Below are 14,396 nucleotides of genomic sequence, written 5' to 3' on the forward strand. Positions count from 1 at the left end.
CTCAGTCCAACACCGGCATCTCCAAATCATGACTAGAAACCCAACTGGGTTTGCCGCTAAACACCGTGGTCCCTTGACATTCAGTCACTAACTCTGAAATCCTCAGTATCAATTAGAAATTACCATTGACCAGAAGCTAAATTGGACTCACCTACAAATGCTATGACATTAAGAACAGGTCAGATGCTGAGCATCCTGTAGTGAGTAACTAATCTCTTGACTCTCCAAAGTCTATTGCCATCTGCAAAGCATGAGTCAGGAGTATGACAGAATACTCCCCACTTGCCTGGATGAGTGCAACTCCAACAACACTCAAGAAGCTACTTGATCACCTTCACATTACAAACATTCACTCCCTCTGCCACCAATGCTCAATAGCAACAGTTTAAAACATCTACAGAGGCACTGCAGAAATTCATCAAGACTTCTTAGACAGCACCTTCAAAACCTATAACTAGTTCCATCTAGAATGCCATTATGTTATTTCTTATGTAAAATCAAATTACATTTAAAAGGAAAATGGGAACGTCGTCACCTTGCAAGTTCCTTCCCAAGCCACATACCATCCTGACTTGGAGTATCATCATTTCTTAGCAGGCATTGGATCAAAATCCTGGAACAGCTTCTCTAACAGTATTATGGGTGTACCTACACCCACAGACTGTAGTAATTCAAGAAAACAACTCATCACCACCATAAGGGCAACTAGGAATAGGCCATAAATGCTGGATGGCCAGAGAAATCCACATTTCTTGAATGAATAAAAAAAAACTAAGACTTTTGAGAATTTCAAAACTGCCTCGCTCAAATAAAGATGAATGTTCATATATATGATACAGTTTATACAGTAGGTCAAAAATGGTCACCATTTGTCTTCATAATTTGTGTTGATTGCATTAACTTTTTATCATGCTAACTTTTTCATCTTATTCTGCTTCAGCATGGAGGAATGTGAAGCCTTGTGTACAAGACTTGCCATTATGGTAAATGGTAAATTAAAATGTATTGGCTCTCCCAAGGACATAAAAACCAGGTATGTTTTACAACCAAGGGAACCCATCAATCCTAATTTGCTTTTAACTGTGTCACATCTATTTATCCTTTATTCATGTATCTCAAGAATTAGCTATATTGGTGCACTCCTGGCTAATCACCTAACAGCATAATCTTAAGCACATCCAAAAGTCTGTTGCTTAATAGTTGGCCCATTGGTCTAATGGACCAAAGTTTGGGATTGGTTTCGACTTTGAATGAGAGCTATTAGCCCTGTGATCAGCGGTATACCAGAAAGATCAGGTTGCTACAACAAAAGCAGCAGCAGTATTATACAGTCTCAAATTGTTGTCACAGTTATTCGTCCACCTTCTTAATTTTTCTCCAAAGCAATCTGGAAGAAGACTTCAAGCATGCTCCACCATCTTCAAATACTGATTTAAAAGACCCCTCAATTGGGAGAATCAAATAAAACACTCCTTTCTCGGGTTTGCAGCACTTCAATAATTTCAAAATTGTTTGTTTTTTTTTGCTTCCCTAAACAATTCCAGCACTTGGCTCTGTTCTGAATGCAGGACAGAACGGCTAATGCAGTGCTAAGAAATTGATGCAAAGAAATTTCTTATTATTAGGGGATTTATGGTAGCTACATTTTCATTCATCTAATCAATATAAGAACTCATGCCAATCAATTTGGTATCTCGCAACCCCCTTCTGAAAGCTCTAGTAAAACTTTGTAGTGCTGCACCAAAACGGTTTTAGTGGTCCCCTATTCGGAGGATCATGATACCTGAATTTTAACAAGCCTAATCAACTCAGGAAGTCATGATGACCATTTTGGTGTCTCATGCTCCACATCAGACAGCTCCAGTAGAGACCCATGAAACAACATCTCACACACATACACAAACACACACACATTTTATAGTCGATATGCACTACAATCTATTCACCCACACGCACAATGGTTCCTGGTTAAGAAATGTTTTAATTTTAACAAAGTTACTATTGGTTTTAAATCCCAACATAGCCTTGCTGTTTTCTGTCCCTGTAATCTCCTGCACCTCTGCAGCCCACCAAGCCATCTATCCTCATCAAATTCTGGTTGTTCAGCACCCACTCAGCCAAAATGATATTAGTCACCGATACAAAAAACAAAACCCATGTGGTGCACAACAAATAGCTGACAATTTAAACGCTGCACATGAAAGTAATCAAAGAATTGTGCAGTCGACAGAGAGATACTACACAAACACTGCAATGATAGCCTAGATAAGAATAGCATTCTCACATAGAATGTTTTCTGGATGTCATTAAGGTAGCCATGTTCTGAAACCAACCAGACAGGAGGTTACATTAGACTTTGTATTGTATAATGAGACAGGATTAGTTAATGATCTCAGAGTAAAGATACCTCTAGATAGCAGCAACCAGAATATGATTATATTTTACATCCAGTTGAAAGCGAGGAGAGTGTGTCTAAGCAATTAGCTGAGTGAGCCAAAGTGATCTAGAATATGTAGCTGGAAGATAAATCATTAATAAACTGTAGCAGGTATTGAAAGAATGTTTCAAAATACTCAGGTTAAGTATTGTTTTACATGAAGATAATTTCCAAGATGAGGAGTACCATCTGCAGTTAATGAAAAATGTTCAGGAATGCATCAAACCTAATGAAAAAACTTATCTCTCAATGTCAGATCAGATGATTGGTCAGGATATAAGGAACTGCACAGAATGACAAAGATTAATCAGGACAAAGAAATTAGACAATGAGTGAAAGCTAGATAGCAATGTAAAATTGGATAATGAGTTTCTCCAGGAATAAGTAAAGTGAATGTTGGTCTTCTAGAAAGTGAGAGTAGGAAGTTAGTAGCAGGTAGTAAGGAAATGGCAAATGAGATAACAAAATATTTTTCTTCTGTCTTCACTATGGAGAATATAGAAAACATCCTTGAAAGCAACTATAAATCAGAAGGTGGGAGGAGGAGAAGAGCTTGATGAAGTTGCATCACCAGGAAAGCATTATTGAGTGAACCAATATGGCAGCATTCTGACAAGTCCCTGAGCTCTGATTTACTTCATCCCAGGGTCTTAAATTAGGTTTCTAGAAGGTAGCAGATGCATTGGTGTTAAGTTTCCAAAGTCTTCTAGATTCAGGAAGGATTCTATCAGATGGAAGTAGCCAGTATACTCCTGCACACCTTCTCCCCGCAACTCCCCACATTCCAAAAAGGGAGCCAGAAAGTAGGAAATTATAGTTCAGAGAATATGATGTATACCATGGGTAAGTTATTAGAATTGATCAAAAAGTAGTTAACATCAATGCACTTAGAAGTCCTCAAGGTCATTAGGAAGAGCCAGTGTGGTTTTCAGAATGGGACAACATATTTAATCACTTTTTTTTAGTTCTTTTGAAGGAGTAATATGCATAGTGGCTAAAGTGAAATGTTGATCTTTATCTTTTCCAGACAAGCTGCTTTTAATGCTAGTATGTTGCCTCCAATGTCATGAGTTCTACTTTGCATAATAATCTTTTATATGGCACCTTTTCAAATACTTTCAGGAAATCCAAGTATATTACATCTACACTCTACTTTAGTCACTGTGCACATTACAAGTGGATCTTTTGCCGATTGTGACAAGTGAATGCTTGGTGGGGCTTCAACTTTGTACAATTTATTTCAATGACGTGATGAGGGGAGCAAAGTTTAAAATGATATAAAGACAAGCAGCAAAATATGTTGTGATGATGATATAACAAAGTTTCAGAGTGATACAATATGTTAAGTGCTTGAACATAAAGTGTAATGTGGAAAACTGTAACAGTTCACTTTGATGGGAAGAGTGAAAACAGTGAATTACTTGGAATATTTTTAAGGCAGCATTACATAGATATTTGTTAGGCAAAGGAACCAAAGTTACAGGAATTGATGAGAACCTGGAATTCAAAAACAAAAGAATCAGATATGATCTTCTTGAAAGACAGAGCAGGTTTGAGGGGCCACATGGTCTATTCCTGCTCCTAATTTTTGTGTTCATAGTAAGGATAAACTGGGAGCATATTTCTTACCAATTGATGATACAACAGTGGCCATATTCAGACTGAAGAAAGTCATGTCCTTTACTCCTAGAAGCTGTGAACTCTTCCTTTCCTCAGCAACTAATGGTATGGCTATAGAGGATATGTGCTCCTGCTTATATACCTCTGATCATTTTAATGTACAAAATCTGACATTCAAAAATTTTCAAGAATACATTGGCATTAGAACAACTTTAACAGTTCAATAGAGACTTTTAAAGGTGATGGCACTCATCGCAACAATAGTCTTCATCAATTAGCCAAGTTCATTTGGTCAAAAAAGAGCATACCACACACAATTCACTCTGTGGATAAACATGCTGCTCACATGTCTCACAGCTTATTAATACTGAAGGAAATTCTGAGATCAAGGTTTACGTAGATTTGCTTACCTGCCATATACAAAGTAATTCATGGAAATGAAGGTAGAAGTTACTGTAAGTGATATGAGTGTAGCAATGTATTTATATTTCAGTGTAAAGTACCACTTGCAATGATCCAGGAAACTGGGCCATATTAAATGTAAGCTTTTCTCTCTTGGTTTTTGTCAACTGATTCCGTAAAGTAGTACACATTTATACATGAAGGTTTCACCTTACCTTATCTTTAGTTTATTGTAACCCATTGCTTTCTTTATCTTTAGGTTTGGGGAGGTTTATTCAGTTAAAGTAGGCCTCAGCCGAAAATTAGCTGGTGCAATGCAGCTCACAGATCTGTTGGAGGTGCACTTCCCTGGCACAGTCTTAAAGGTATTTGAAATAGAATGAAAATTGACAACCACACTCTACCAGAGAGTGAATTTAGAAAATTGTGTATATTCAAAGGATAGACATAAACTATGTGAGAAAGTTCCTTCCTATGCATTTGCCTGCAACTCTTTAGGTGGTGGGAAGGGAAACTCCACTACCATAAAAATGCTGGTCATGGCTTTGTCCAAATGAAGCAATAATTACTCAATGTTCCAACTCCCTTGAAACATAAACCAGATATCATTCCATTAATCTTTTTGATTACCATCCATACCTGGGCCCCAATATCTAGCAATCTATGCAGCTCTGACTCTCAGGATGTACACAACCATTGATTTGGCTTTCACTGATTCAAAGTATATAAGCTCATGTATCCCACATTAAACTCCATCAGGCTTGTTTTTTTTGTCCAGTCCTTTAATTCAAGTCTATTTGTAACTACCTAATCTAATATACACAATGTACTATGCTTCCTATGCTTACTATCATGTGCACATTTGAATATAATCCACTTAATTAATAATAATACTTAGAAGCTGAGACCAAATACAGATTCCTACTTAGTACTCCACATCACCTCCCAAAAGAGAATTTTTCTCCTTTACTGTCTACTTCTTCCTAACTACGAGGCTGTAAGAATAACTCCAAATCTATGCACATTTTTGCCTACAGTCTCTTGGATGGAATCTTAACAAATATTCTGAGGTTAATGCAGACAATATCTGGAGTTTCCACTGTGCCAGTGACTTCATCCAAAACGTTCCGTGGGTTTAATCAGACATGGCCTATCATTCATAAGTACATCTTTGATCATCTCGTACTTGTCCTAAATTTTAGTCTTTCCATACAGAATGTTTGGCTGTAGATCCTGATCTCATTGTTGGGAAATGTCAGGAGTGGGATCATGAAAGAGACTTTAGACCTGGTGATCAGCTACAGGACCACTCACCTCCAGCAACCCAGTCAAATTAAGGAAGTTGGGCAAGCTGCTAAGGCTGGAGGGCCAGTAGAAGGCAGCACCAAAAGATCAGCAGCCTTGCTATTAGACTTTGAAGCTGATGAATTGTCTCAAGGACATGAGGACATCTTTATTCCCATCATTGGTCATAGATGGCACATAAAGGAGAGACTGAAGGGTTTGAATCATTGAAGAGGATGGGGAACGTGCACCAGAGTGATGGGTATTGACACAGTTGTAACCAGTTATTAACATGGTACCTTCCCATTCAAAGAAGCCTCTGGTGCCCATGAAAACCCAGCCCAGCGCTAGGACCCTGCTAATGTTTCACTGATGATAGATTCCCTGGATGCCCAATAAAAATATAGATGGCATCAGGAAAGTGGCCCTAATTAAGTTTTAAAAGGGCCATACATGTAACCAGTCCTGCTTTCAGAATCCTGGAGAAGCAGGAATGTTTCATGAAGCCCACTTGATGTAATTCCCCTGCTTATTGGGGACATCCAGACCAGGCCTCTTTATCTGAGAGATTCCAGTACTTCACTGATATTTGATGTAACATGAGCATTTGTGAACATTTTTAAAAATATGAAAAATATTTTCTCTCTATCTCTCTTCATGAATAATGGAATTGTAACAGATGCTAAATTTATGGAACTCTAAAAAATCTGGAAAGATGTGCTGACTATTTCCTCACCTACTTTTTTCAATATTCTGTGGTGAAAATCATCAAGTCCTGAGGCTTTATTTATTTTAATATCTCTTATGCACAGGAAAAAGGAGAGAAAAGAAAACCTAAAGGTTCTAAATTGAATTAATGGTGATTAATGGGCGGGCTGAGGGCTTTCCTCTTTCTGGTGAATAAAGGACTTGATTTGCAATCTGCAATTCAACACAACACACTGTTATCATGTAAGGTTTAATCTATGAATTTCACCTTCACTACATTCTTTTATCCTAGGAACAACATCAATATTCCCTGGAGTATGAGGTACCACAGAGACACGGAGATTTAGCAAGGATGTTTCAGTTTCTTGAGAACAACAAAGAGGAACTCAATATCAAACACTATTCCATTAGCCAAGCCACTCTAGATCAGGTATTGTACACATATATACTATCAGATGATAAAGGCTATCTACTAAGAGTTCAAATATCATTTCCTCAAAACTGGCATTTGTAATTCAATCCCCTAAAATCCCAGAACAAACAAAACTGAGCAGGATGAGATATTTTCCCTCTTTCTCTTAGATTCTTGGATTATATTAGTCCAAGCTAATGCTTATTGTTTGGCTTATGGACAGCCACTTTCCTTTGATGCCAAGGTATGTCAAAGTCCAGTCAGTAAGCTGTGCTTATATTGGCACGTGAAACCGAAGGGTATGAAGTATTTGATACTATTATAAGAGGATTGGCTGAGGAACGGCAGAATTAATTACACGTCTGACTGTCAAAATTCCATGCTTATTTCCTGCTGTTGTCTGAATCTACTCTCGCAGCTTGCAAGGTAAGGGCTTTAACAGCTACTTGCAGGACTAATCTGCAAATCATGTCTCAATTAAAATAACAACTCACTATAGAACTAGCACCACTGTTATCATGCTGTTAACATGATATAGTAAAAATCCATCCACAAGATTCTTCTCTGCACTTATGTCACACACTTTAAGACTTGCCTCTGGGATAGTATTGATACCAGATACTCGTATGTAATTAATTTAATGGGTATGTTGAACTGTTGGAACACATTAGATCTAAGTTGGTTCAACCTCCATTACTTTTTATTTTGACCTTACAACACCTAGTGCCTTATCTGTTCAACTATCTAATTAGATAAAAGGGCATTGTGATGCCTATGCAGGTAAAAAGCTGGAAATCCATTTGAAGGTCAAAATATAAATATTGCTTACAACTCCAATGAATTCCAAAATGTACATTTTCTGATTGTAATGTCTTTCACTGAGTCTTGTCCACTGGAAGAGCCTTTTAGGTAATCATGAATCCATACATAGAAAGATAAGTATCGGAGTAGGCCATTCAGCCTTTCAAGCCTGTTCCACCATTCAATATGATCATGGCTGATCCATGTTTTTTCCCCATTTCCTTGGTCTCTTTAGCCGCATTGGCCACATCTAGCTCCCTCTTGAAGTTATCTAACAAACTGGCCCCAACAGCTTCCTGTGGGAGAGAACTCCACAGGTTCACAACTGAGTCAAGAAATTCCTTCTCATCCCAGTCCTGAGTGGCTTACCCCTTATTCTTAGACTGTGACCCCTAGTTCTGGACTTTCCCAACATCGTGAACATTCTTCCCACATCTAACCTGTCCAGTTCTCACAGGATTTTATATATTTCTATGAGATCCCCCATCATTCTTCTATATTCCAGTGAATACAAGCCAAGCTGATCCAACATTTCTTCATATCTCAGTCCTATAGTCCCAGGAATTAGTCTGGTGAATGTTAGCTGGACTCGCTCAATAACAAGAATGTTCTTCCTCAGACTATGAGACCAAAACAGCACACAGTACTGAAAGTGTGGCCTCACTAAATCCCTGTATAACTGCAGCAAGACATCTTTACTCTGGTACCCAAATCCTCTCACTATTAAGGCCAGCATGCCATTAGCTTTCCTCACCGCCTGCTGCACCTGCATGCCAACCTTCAGCAGCTGTTCCACTGTAACACCTGAGTCTCGTTGCACCTTTTCCAAAACTGCCACCATCCAGATAATAATCTGCCTTCCTGTTTTTGCCATCAAAAGTGGATAATCTCTCATTTATCCACATTGTATTGTATTTACCAAGGACTTTCCCACTTAGCCAGTCTCTCCAAGTCACCCTGCAGCCTTTTAGCCTCCTTCTCAAAGCACATCCTGCCACCCAGCTAAATGTCATCTGCAAATTTGGAGATATTGTGTTCAATTCCTTTGTCCTAAACATTATGTATATTGCAAACAGCTAGGGTTCCAACCCACAGTATCCCACTTGTCATTATCTGCCACTCTGAAAATGACTTGTTTATTTCAACTCTTTGCTTCCTATCTGTCAACCAGTTCTCTTTTATGCATCAATATGTTACCTCCAATATCATGAGCTTTAATTTTGCTTACTACTCTCTTATGTGGGACCTTGTGAAAAGCCTTTTGAAAGTCCAGATACACAACATCCACTGATTCACCTGTATCCACTCTACTGGTCACATCCTCAAAAAAATTCCAAGATTTGTCAAGCATTATTTCCCTTTAGTGAATCCATGCTGACTTGGAACACTGCTTTTCAAATGCTCATTTATTATATCTTTAATAATTGACTCCAGCATTTTCCCCACCACCAATGCTGGGCAAACCGGTCTATAACTCCCCATTTTCTCTATCACTCCTTTTTTTAAAAAGTGGGGTTACATTAGCTACCCTCCAGTCCATTGGACCTCTTCTAGAGTCTACAGATTGCTGGAAAATGATTACGAATGTGTTCACTATTTCTAGGGCCACTTCCTTAAGTACTCTGAAATGAAGAGCATCAGACCCTGGGCACTTACTGGGTTTTAATCCCGTCAATTTCCCCTATATCATTTCCTGACTAATAAGAATTTCCTTCAGTTCCTCCTTCTTGTTTGACCCTCTGTCCCCTAGCATTTCCAGAAGGTTATTTGTGTCCTTCCTAGTGAAGACAGATCCAAAGTATTTATTCAGCCGGGCTGCAATTTCTTTGTTGTCCATGATGAATTCACCTGATTCTAACTGTAAGGGACCTACATCTGTCTTCACCATTCTTTCTCCTCTTCACGTATCTATAAAAGTTTTTGTTGTCAGTTTTAATTCTTTCAGCAAGCTTACTCTTATATTCTATTTTCCCCGTCCAAATTAAACCTTTCGTCCTCCTCCGCTGAATTTTAAATTTCTCTCAGTCCGCAGGTTTGTTGCTTTTTCTGGCCAATTTATGTGCCTTCTCTTTGGCTTTAACACTATCCCTAATTTCCCTAGTTAGCCATGGTTGAGTCACCTTCCCTGTTTCACTCTAAAGCCAGACAGAGATGTACAATTGTTGAAGTTCATCCATATGTTCATAGATGCCTATCCACCGTCAATCTTTAAGCATCCTTGGTCAGACATTCAGGGGCAGATTCTCCATCTTTTAAAATTCAAGATCCTTAAATGGCCATTGAATGTCCCCGATCAGCCAAACGGCAGGCCAGCCATCCAACGAGTCCACCAGTCCCTTGTAAAATCTGATACAAGTAGACAGCAGAGAGACCACTCCCTGGATTTTCCATGTCAGTCTGCATTCAAACCCACTGGTGAGAGAATGTAAACTTCAAGCCATAAACTTTTCACTTACTTAGTGATAACTGATAATTAACATTCTCAAATTTTCATCTTTGTTTTTTTTTACTCTACTGCACTCTGCTTTATTTCTCCTGCAAATCCTTTGGAAATGTAACTTAGGCTACACATTTTTTACAAAGAGGACTGAATTTTACAGGTTTTTACCCACGCAGACACGGGGAGAATGTGCAAACTCCACACAGTCAGTCGCCTGAGGCAGGAATTGAACCCAGGTCTCTGGCACTGTGAGGCAGCAGTGCTAACCACTGTGCCACTGTGCCGCCCATTAATCCCTGATAAGCTTAGGGTTCCTTTAGGGAGGTGCAATCTGTTCACACAGAAACAGGCTCGAGACTGTGCATGTGATGTGGGTCTTTCCCACTCTTGGTTAAATCCACCAGTAGCAGGGTATCCAATGCCACTCAACTGCTGGCAGAATTATAGTGGAGACAGGGGCAGGTTGGCAAGGCCAAGTTTATAACCCAGGATCGAATGTTTGAATGTTCCATCCAGTTGGAGAAACTTGCTAAAGTTTATAACCACATTTCATGTATGTTATGGAAAAATCCTATTAAATCTTCTCTCAATGAGCCCTACTTCTAAGTATCCATTAATTCATTATGTAGCTTCCATATGCACTGTTGATTGTGTGTAAAAAATAATTCATAATCTATTTGAGATATAATAGAATTTCTCTTTGCTCAATAGGTGTTTATTAACTTTGCTCGTCAGCTAGAGGAATCCCTGGATCAAACAGCTGCAGAAAACAGTAGAACAAACCCATCCGTATAGCTCTTCAGTTATCACGAGAGCAGAACGGTTTATGGAAGCACAAAACATAGTGGCCTAATACAGACTCAGCTGTTTTAACAGAAAAGAAAATGTGGTCTCAATCTCAGGTTTTGAAGAGAGTTATGTACCTCAGACATGTATTTTATTAGTAACATACTGGAAGGTTTTTATTTTAACATAACATTACAAATACGTTAATGGGTTTTGAAAGTGCACCTTTTTTCCCATTTTTTCATTTATTTCCTATTACAATGAAATGAAACCAAAGTTAAAGCACCTTTGTTTTTAAATGGAAATACTGGATTTATTAAAGTTGTGTATTTTTACTGTAAATTCACCAATTGTATCCCTTAAAGTATTAACATTCTAATTGAATGCTGTAATTGATACACAAGAAATCTGGTATTCTAAATTTGGGACAATCACAGTGGAGAAAGGAATGATATTCAGAGTAATGAAATATCTGAGAAATAGGTCTTGAAAGTACAAGATTTGATGATTTAATGTTTGTTAAATTATAGGTTTAAAAATGACCTGATTGCTATTTTTCTCTAAGATCCATCACAACTGTAATTAAGAAACTGAAGAAAGAATCAATTTTCACACTTTTTAATTTAAGTGGATCAGCATAAAGACAATTAAACAGATAGTTTTTGTAATTTTATAAATGTTATTCACTGATCTTTTCCTCTGATCAACTTCAACTTCACGGAGCTTGTTTCTCATTGTGTGTAAAATGAATTGGAAGTTGGTGTAGTCAGGATTTAAAAAAGGCAAGCATAATGCAAACTGTCTTATTTAAAATAATTCATGTGAAATAATCAATTTTTCTCACCTTCATTATTTAATTGATAATTATGAGGTAGTTGAAAGATAAAACTAAATCATAATGTGTTGTCAAATTTATGTTTTGTGTGATAAAGTTGAACATATCCCATTCTGAAGATATTGCAGATTGAACATACAAGGAAAAGCATTACAAGTAGGAAAAGGCTATTTGGTCCCTGAAGCCTGTTCCACCATTTGATAAGGCTATAGCCAATGCGATTATGGCCACAACTCCACTTCCCAACCTATTCCCCAAACTATTATATTCAAGAATCTGTCTAACTCTATCTTTAAAATATTCAATGATCCTGCCTTCATCACTCTCTGGGCAAGGGAGTTCCACAAACTAACAACACGCTGAGAAGAAAACACTCTTTTCATCTGCATTTTAAGTGAAAGGCCACTTATTATTAAACTCTGTCCCATAGTTCCAGTGGCTTGTTTTCAAAAGTACAGCAATTCCTTATCCAGTCCCTGGTTTGAAATACAATTAGTTTCCTATTTTAGTCCACAATCAAAAACAAAAGAAATGATCTTAGCACATTCTTAAATAAACAGACTACAAATGCAGTTCTCTAAATATGATCCCACTGATATCCTGTACAACTATAACAGAACTGCCTTTAATTTTATGTTCCATTCCTCTTGCACTAACCAACATTTCATTTGCCTTCCTAATCAGCTGGTGTACTGCCTTCTACTCTTTTTGTGAATCAGATTCTAGGACACCAAGATCCTTCTTTGAGTTTGGTAATCTGTCTCCATTTGAATAATATGCTGTTTTTATATTGGTCTTGCCAAAGTGTAAAAGTTCATATTTTTCCAACATTATACTCCATCTGCAAAATGTTTGTCAACTCACTTTGCCTGACTATGTCCCTTTGCGGACTCCTCATGTCCTCTTCACAACTTATTTTTCTACCTGACTTTGTATCATCAGCAAATTCAGCAATCATGCATTTCGTCCCTTGATCCAAATCATTGAAATATTTGAAAGTTGTACTATATAGGACTCTTGATATAACACTGATATGACTGTGTTCAATATTTTGATATATTATTCTAGTTGCATTAATATTAAACAAAGCTCAATTTGTCACAAGCACTTTCACATAATGAGCTTGAGTACATTAAGAAATTACTTAACATTAAATGTTCTTGAAAAGCCTTGATACAACATAGATATTTTATGGTATAATTGCAATATAGTAATTTAATATAAAATATTAAACTGATCAAATTATTCTTTTTTTGTAAATGTACATCTTTAAATCATATAGTTGAATATAAATTGTCTTCCAGTTCCACATATTCTTGCCTTTTGAAAATTATACAATAACAGTTGATCATTTAGAATCTAATTTGAAATCACCCACATTTAGTACTAAATAAGTATTAATTTATCAGTGCCAATCCACTCCATTTTAAATGTTAGATGTTTTCAGTGTAAAAAATGCAAGGTAGGCAAGTGGTTACAACAGCTGAGATCTAACCTATCTGATATGGAAGAGAAGATTTAGATGTGAGTGGAGGGAATTAAATTCACAACGTTCCTTCTTATAAATTTTAAGGCATGTACAGATTGTTGAAGTGCTCCTGCAAATTAATGATTCTTCATCACATCAAGATATTAAACATGTACAATGTTTTTGGAGTACCTACACAAATACTTTTTAAGTAGCTTATCAGATTCTGTCAAATATATTAAGTATTTATCTTAAAGTAGTCAGTCGCAAAAAGACAGATTCAACTTTGTTTTTTTTCTGAGCTTCAAGAGCAATTGTTTTGCTTTTGAAAATATTACGTATGCCTGAATAATACTTGGCAATTATTCATAGATCACTTCTGCAGAACTGAGCAGGCCTGTACTGGGTCTTAAATAAAATCTATACCAGCTGTCAACTACTGTGGAATGTTTGGGTAACTGAGGAACTTCTTTATGGGTTACAAAGTGGCTAGAAGACCCATATAATACTCCAGACTAAAATTTCCATCATTGTGCTCTCTCTGAGCCCACAGATATCTGCTCCAATGTTCAATCATTAAACTCAAGGATTACAATAAATTCAAAAATTATTCAGATCATTCCAGAAATTGAACATATTAGTGTTATATTAAGAGTCCTATATAGTGCAACTTCCAAATATTTCAATGATTTGGATACTTTACAGTCGTGACTACATTTCTGAAAGACGACATTATTTGCTAAGTACTTTTGAGTTTCCTCAGAATATGTGACTTACCATATAAATGTATCTTTTTTACTTTCTTCTTAGAAATGTTGATCTCAATTCATGTGTAAGACCTTTTGGTTACTTTTTCCACTTTGCTTATGTGTTTTCAATTAATCTTTGAATTCTAATCATTCTACATAAATAAATTGCTTCTCTATTTTTGCAATTTATTCTTTGGTTGACTAGTCGTGTGTGTGTAAATTTAACAGAATTACTTGATTAATATTAGAATGAAATATTTTGTAATGCATTGTTACTATTCTATATTGGGCATTTTCTAGATTTCTGTCAGAACTAAAGAACACACAAACCTATCATTTGTTGCAACCTCACAAGGAAATATGATTCTGTAGGTGTGTGGTCTGAAAGCAGAAGACAAGTCGAAACACCCAAATGAAGACTCCACCAGTAGGCACGTGACTCATATTTTAAGGA

The 14,396-nt window shown here is 37.0% G+C and overlaps 1 protein-coding gene across 1 annotated transcript in view; it reads left to right on the forward strand.

Moving 5' to 3' along the window:
* The window catches only part of LOC122549894 (ATP-binding cassette sub-family A member 13-like), a 278,487-nt gene extending 264,356 nt beyond the window's left edge, over positions 1-14,131 (forward strand). Inside the window, exons 58-61 of the mRNA XM_043690092.1 lie at positions 941-1,033; positions 4,719-4,824; positions 6,744-6,881; positions 10,816-14,131. Coding sequence (XP_043546027.1) covers positions 941-1,033; positions 4,719-4,824; positions 6,744-6,881; positions 10,816-10,899 — 421 coding nt within the window. The 3' untranslated portion in view covers positions 10,900-14,131. The remainder of the gene's footprint in view (positions 1-940; positions 1,034-4,718; positions 4,825-6,743; positions 6,882-10,815) is intronic.
* The last annotated feature ends 265 nt before the right edge of the window (positions 14,132-14,396 follow it).

Source organism: Chiloscyllium plagiosum, chromosome 5 (assembly GCF_004010195.1).
Source record: "Chiloscyllium plagiosum isolate BGI_BamShark_2017 chromosome 5, ASM401019v2, whole genome shotgun sequence".
Lineage (NCBI taxonomy): Eukaryota > Metazoa > Chordata > Chondrichthyes > Orectolobiformes > Hemiscylliidae > Chiloscyllium > Chiloscyllium plagiosum.